The sequence below is a fragment of the Salvelinus namaycush genome, chromosome 28, assembly GCF_016432855.1.
Source record: "Salvelinus namaycush isolate Seneca chromosome 28, SaNama_1.0, whole genome shotgun sequence".
Taxonomy (NCBI): domain Eukaryota; kingdom Metazoa; phylum Chordata; class Actinopteri; order Salmoniformes; family Salmonidae; genus Salvelinus; species Salvelinus namaycush.
The window spans coordinates 9,194,724-9,201,993 of record NC_052334.1 but is presented as its reverse complement, the minus strand read 5'-3'; the positions used below and the strand labels follow the sequence as shown (position 1 = coordinate 9,201,993).

Sequence of the window (7,270 nt, the reverse complement as noted above, 5' to 3'; positions counted from 1 at the left end):
AATTCGACCATGAAGGACTGATTCACAGTCTCCTCTGAACAGTTAATGTTGAGATGTGTCTGTTACTTGATCTCTGTGAAGCATTTATTTGGGCTGCAATCTGAGGTGCAGTTAACTCTAATGAACTTATCCTCTGCAGCAGAGGTAACTCTGAGTCTTCCTTTCCTGTGGCGGTCCTCATGAGAGACAGTTTCATCATAGCGCTTGATGGTTTTTGTGACTGCACTTAAAGAAACTGTCAAAGCTCTTGAAATGTTCCGGATTGACTGACCTTCTTGCCATAATATGGACTTGGTCTTTTACCAAATAGGGCTATCTTCTGTATACCACCCCTACCTTGTCACAACACAACTGATTGGCTCAAACGCATTAAGAAGGAAAGAAATTCCACAAATTAACCTTTAACAAGGCACACCTGTTAATTGAAATGCATTTCAGGTGACTATCTCATGAAGCTGGTTGAGAGAATGCCAAGAGTGTACAAAAATCTGTGATCAAGGCAAAGGGTGTGAAGAATCTCAAATATAAAATATATTTTGATTTGTTTAACACTTTTTTTGGTTACTACATGATTACATGTGTTATTTCATAGTTTTGATGTCTTCACTATTATTCAACAATGCATAAAATAGTAAAAATAAAGAAAAACCCTTGAATGAGTAGGTGTCCAAACTTTTGAATGGTACTGTATGTAAACTTTGTGTAAACTCCGCTGTCTGTGTTCTATCTCTAAATGTTGTCTATCACTAGCAGCACCATATCACCAAGAAATATGTTTAGTATGTGTAAATGTATTTGGTGAATAAAGGTTATTCTGAACTTTATGTTCAGTCGTTTTACTGCTTCTCATGGTTCTATAATTGAAAAGTGACATGGTTTGAAATGCAAACTGATGTTGATTGAGGACCGGTAGCCAACAACGTTAGAAGGGAATGGGAGTCCTCTACACACCTACAGTTGAATCATTAGCAGTCAGTGTACTTTCCACAATAGGCCTATTGTCTGTACTTAAAACAGTCATTGTAATACTCTGTGCACCATCACCACAAGGACACAAGGTAGGGGTTAGAGAGCCAGAGAACCTCTGCTACTCCTGTCTGGTTCTATAACGCCACACTGCCTAACTCACTTTTCTCTCCTTTATCCCTCTCAGACCTGTATTTCTCATCCACTAGATAAAAGGAGAGGGATGGTCATAATGGTGTAATTGAACAGGGGACCTCTCACACACCAAACCAACCATTAGACCAAGAGAAAATCCTTGAGGTCTCAAAGTGACATTTGGGCATAAAACTCTCAGGCACGACTACCTCATCACGAAGGCGTGGCGATTCCAAATAACCCCTACTACAATGGCAACCACAGCCCCTACGCCGGTGCCTCTGACGGTCCTGTGTCGCTGGTACCTGTACGCCATCCACGGCTACTTCTGTGAGGTCATGTTCACCGCCGCCTGGGAGTTTGTGGTCAACCGCGACTGGAAGTTCCCTGGTGTTACCAGTGTGTGGGCTCTGTTCATCTACGGGACCTGCATCCTCATTGTGGAGCACATGTACCTGGCCCTCCGAGCTCTCCACTGCCCCCTGCTGCTGCGATGCCTCATCTATACCCTATGGACGTACATCTGGGAGTTCAGTACAGGGCTGTTGTTGACCCAGTTCGGGGCATGTCCCTGGGATTATTCCCATTTTCAGTATAACTTCATGGGGTTGATCACGGCAGAGTACGCCCTGCCATGGTTCTGTGCGTCGTTCATGATGGAGCAACTGGTTATACGCATCACACTGCGGCTAAGGATGGACACAGACGGAACAGAGGACGTCAAGTCTTATGCAGGCGGGGGAGAAGATGGGGGAGGAGGGGGGAGGAGACAACGGGGTGAACAAGGAGGTACAGAGGTCAATGGTTTCCTGAAAGTGGACTGAGGACTGAGTAAAGAACACTGAGGTCCGGTTTTAAAGACACTGATAAACCTAATAGTGGACTAAAAAGCCTTCTCAATGGATAATCTCTATTGAAAGTGCTTTTTAGTCCAGGACTAGGCTTAATCTGGGTCCAGAAAACGGTCCCTGAATCGTAACTCTTCCTTCTGGGAAATGTACACTGTATTTTTATTTAACAACATTCAAAGTACTGTAGTTATGTATCTTCAGGTTGCAATCTGAAGTAAGTTCTGTGTTGACTATCACATTTGACTGGGTCCTAAAGCAATGCAATAGCTTCAATTAATTTGTCATGTGGAGAATGTTTTTCTAAAGTTAGTGATAGAGTTCTGTATGCACTGCAGTCTGGTTCAAAAGGCAATTCATTTAGAGTAGTCTACAACTCAGTTAGGTGTACTCTTATAATGTACTGTATGTATTACACATGATTTAGAGTAGTCTACAACTCAGTTAGGTGTACTCTTATAATGTACTGTATGTATTGCACGTGCCCTAGCCTGCTATATGAATGATGTCTCAGGTACCTACATTAACTGTGGGCTGTATCTACTGTTCTTCCAAATGAATGAAATCAGGATTTCTATGTTCAGAACCTTGACAATGTCTAGAGTTACCCTCTTGTGGATTTGCACTCTAACCCCATTTGTAATTGTATTTTACCTTTATTTAATAGGCAAGTCAGTTAAGAACACATTCTTATTTACAATGACAGCCTAGGAACAGTGGGTTAACTGCCTTGTTCAGGGGCAGAACGACACATTTCACCTTGTCGGCTCGGGGATTTGATCTAGAAACCTTTCAGTTACTGGCCCAACACTATAACCACGAGGCTACCTGCTGAACTTGGTTCAGTTTATCAACCAGCTAATTATTAGAATCAGGTGCGGTAGACTAGGGTTGGGGTGAAAACCTACAGGAGAGTAGTGCTCTAGGAATTGATAAGATACAGCACCTGAAAGCTTGATCTGAAGTCTCATATGAATACTGTATTACCACAAATCTTTCCCAACTTCCAAATCCAGGAGCTGGTGCGAGATTTGGTTCTGTGTTCCTTCAGAGATTATATTGGCACCAACAACAACCATAGGATTTGACAAGGCAGCACAAACAGATGTGGGACCTTAGAGATAGAATTACATTCTGTGTGTGGGACAACCAGGCTACCTCAAGCCACGCGGAATCACAAGCAGTAAATCAACAATGCAAAGTGATAACGATTATAGTTTGGTTTTTTTCAATCGCTTTGGTACTATTTTCACAAGTATGTGGGGAATTTTCAAAACTCAGTACAAAACTCCAAACTGTAACACACTTGTAAAACTTTTTGTGCATTCATTTTGTTTGAAGACATCTTTCACCACACAACCATTGATCCAAAGATCCAAGTTTACTGTGAAATACAATGAGAACATTGATTTAATCACCAGAACACAACAATGATATCTTCTCAATTTAGTTATTTTAACAACCAGTTAATCAATAGTAAAAATAAAATTAAAATACATGTTTAAAAATTGCTCTTTGAATGTAACATGCTACTGTACTATAAATGACGGTACATTACACTGTTTTCACATTACACTTGCACTACCCATTAAAATGTACTGAACCTCAAATGTCCATCATTTCTATACCATGTGTGATCAAAGGTGTGAAAATTGAAGACATCTTTCACAATCATTGATGCAGAAATGTAATGTACTGTTCAAGTATCATTGCAGCATACTGTAGGTGTATTGTAACCAATTGAAAGGAATGTAAAAAACAATTAACAGGCATTAGTTTGCATCAAAGGTTGTCTTGAGAATTTGGCCATAGGCTCATATCGACATGGCAGTAAAATTCCTCATTGTTCATGCTCGTGGGGAAAAACCTTTTGGCATGGTGAATCCAAGCTTTACATAGGTCTGATGTCACTGCATGCTTCATCCATGGCCTGAATGAGGGTGGTACGCTCATGGGGATTGCAATCATACATCTTCTACCTGTATTGTAATCATGTATTGTATTTTACAGTATTGAATTGTACTTATGTATTATAGTGGCCCTGTACGTGGCTCAGTTCATAAGAGCACGGCACAAGCAACACCAGAGTTATGGGTTCAATTCCCATTCCCAGTTACAATGCAACTTTATTTAAGCGGTGTGACCCCCCCCCCCCCCCCCCCCATCAAAAAGACCCCAGCAACTTCATTCTGGACACATATTTACTGTATAGGGGGTGCATTTGTTACATACATCACATCTCTGATCTGGTTAATATCAGATTTCTTAAAACTAACTATGAAGTCAAATCCTAGTCATCATTATAGTGCATTATAGTATACTGTATATTATACTTCATGTGTTTCTAGTTTACAGACATACATTTTCATTATGTACAAAATCTGTGGTAGACAAAACACTTTCAAATCTATAGGTTTAACAAACAGTTCAGTGATTAGCAAACGTACCACATATTTGTGAAAATTGCACCAAAGGTATTTACAATTTTTATTTAAAAATGTAGTCCCTAACTGGTTATTTGAGTCTAATTTACTACTACCGGTATATGTCAGTAGGCCTAGAACATTGGGTGCTGCTAATGTCTTTATACAAGAAATCCATTGCTTTGATGATACAATTATAGTAATGAGAATTTACAAGCCACAGAAATGAAATATGCAATGGAAAGTGTGTGTGTGTGTGTCTGCATGTTTAGTGATGGTGGGGGAGAGGCTGATCTCTCACCACATAAACCTAAGACTTAGTATGCATGTAACAAAATCTGTTATTGTCAGGTGTACTTTTTTCCAAACCTTAGTTTTCTTGGTTTGACAAAAAAAAACTAATATTATGAAATACTGCACTGTATTATATCACACATTTTAACGATGTATTGTGTATAGTTTGTGGAATAATTTTATTTATTTGACCATAAAATCTGTTGCTCTTTGGTTTTAGGCTGGGTATCTGTAAATCACTCAGTGACAACTGCTGATTTCAAAAGAGCTTTATAAAATACATTTGTGAGTTAGGTAAATAACCACTTCGCTTCACTACAGTCTCAGATGAGGCCCGCTCTATGCCAGCCAAGGAATTTCATTAGTTTTTTTTTTATGGCTTTATTTTAATCACTTTGGCACTACTCTGTGGTACATTTTCACAACTCTGAGAACAAAACTCCAAACTGTTCACACTTGTGACACAGCCAGTCTTTCTTTCAAAACCTGTCATTGTGCATTCATTTGGATTGTAAACATCTCTCACCACAACCATACGTCCTATCACACCATCTTCAGTGATAGTTGTGTGCATGGAGATGTTTCCCCAATGTTGTCCAGACATTGGACCGTCACCTGTTGGCGCTGTGGGCGGAACCACATCAGCCAAGTTTTGGCCAGGTTGAAGCATGCTTCATTAACAAAGATATACTTGTCATGGTTCACAGCATCAAGCACCATCACCCTCTACAAATATATTTTGGTTAGTTATTTTTACAGGATAGTTCCAATATGATATTGTGAAGTAGCACATGCATCAATTAGTAACAGTAATACAGTATCTAGTTGTCACGGCCGTCGTCGGAAGGAGACCCAGGTGCAGCGTGGTAAGCGTACATTTTCTTTTATTAATGTAAATGTCACCAACAAAACAAGAAACGTAGACACAACCCTGAAGCTTAACAGGGCTAAAGTGCCACTAACAAAGATAACTACCCACAAACACCAAAGGAAAAAAGTCTGCCTAAGTATGATTCCCAATCAGAGACAACGAATGACAGCTGTCCCTGATTGAGAACCATACCTGGCCAAAACATAGAAATACAAAACATAGAAATAAAGAACATAGAATGCCCACCCAAATCACACCCTGACCAAACCAAATAGAGACATTAAAAGGCTCTCTAAGGTCGTGACACTAGAGCTGTACCTGAACATACTCAGCCCGCAGTTGTTTCACGTGGTCATTGTTTCTCTCAAAAGGCACCAGGTAAATGTGTTTCAAAGATACCTGCTGCCTCCTCAAAAGGCGGGCGATTGTTGGTAGGCTTATGAATGCCAAATTGGCAAAGGTGTCATCGTTCTCCTCAATGGCTGCTGAAGACTGCAATTAATCAAATGGCTACCCGGCCCAAAATGTTTTAACACTGCTGTTACTCGCTGTTTATTATCTATGCATTGTCACTTTACCCCGACCTACATGTACATATTACCTCAATTACTTTGACTAACCTGTACCCCGCACATTGACTCGGTACTGGCACCCCCTGTATATAGCCTCGTTATTGTTATTTTATTGTGTTACTTTTTGAACTTTATTTCGTAAATATTTTCTTAACTCTTTTTCCTTAAAACTGCAATGTTAAGGGCTTTTTACCACATGGTCAACGATGATGGCCCAGACTTCATTAGACACAACCAGTTTCCTACCATCTGCCTCCCTCACTCTGATGTCCATCTCGTTGACGAGACCCATTCCCACCTCTTTGATGGGGCCCATGCCCACCTCTTTGACGGGGCCCATGCCCACCTCTTTGACCTCTTTGATGGGGCCCATGCCCACCTCTTTGACCTCTTTGATGGGGCCTATGCCCACCTCTCTGACCTCTTTGATGGGGCCCATGCCCACCTCTTTGACCTCTTTGATGGGGCCCATGCCCACCTCTTTGACCTCTTTGATGGGGCCCATGCCCACCTCTTTGACCTCTTTGATGGGGCCCATGCCCACCTCTTTGACCTCTTTGATGGGGCCCATGCCCACCTCTTTGACCTCTTTGGTGGGGCCCATGCCCAACTCTCTGACCTCTTTGGTGGGGCCCATGCCCACCTCTCTGACCTCTTTGATGGGGCCCATTCCCACCTCTTTGACCTCTTTGATGGGGCCCACTCCCACCTCTTTGACCTCTTTGATGGGGCCCATGCCCATCTCTTTGACCTCTTTGATGGGGCCCATGCCCACCTCTTTGACCTCTTTGATGGGGTCCATGCCCATCTCTTTGATGTGGCCCATACCCACCTCTCTGACAGGTCCCTTGTCCATGAGCTCTTTGATTTCTTCCTCTCTCTTGCTGTCAATCTTGCTCCATGTTGAAAGAAATTGCAAATGTTCACACACCCCATTTTATATGGTGACCAATTGTGGTTACCACTATGTGAAATAAATTAGCAAGAAGGAGTAGTAATTTAGATGTTTATACTTTACAAACACACATTTCATTTCTGTAGTTCTCAAAATCTGTATATAGTAGACAAACCAGTTTAAAATCCATATATAGTAGACACACCAGTTTAAAATCCATATATAGTAGACACACCAGTTTAAAATCTTTATATAGTAGACAAACC

General features: G+C 41.1%; 1 protein-coding gene across 1 annotated transcript; it reads left to right on the top strand.

Moving 5' to 3' along the window:
• The first annotated feature begins 1,352 nt into the window (after positions 1–1,352).
• On the top strand, positions 1,353–1,925 carry LOC120023215 (transmembrane protein 229B-like). The gene has a single exon (XM_038967254.1). The coding sequence runs from the start codon at positions 1,353–1,355 to the stop codon at positions 1,923–1,925; it is 573 nt and encodes a 190-aa protein (XP_038823182.1).
• Positions 1,926–7,270: the final 5,345 nt, after the last annotated feature.

Excerpts from the sequence above, each read along its gene's own strand:
- LOC120023215 (XM_038967254.1), top strand. The coding sequence starts at position 1,353 with ATGGCAACCACAGCCCCTACGCCGGTGCCTCTGACGGTCCTGTGTCGC.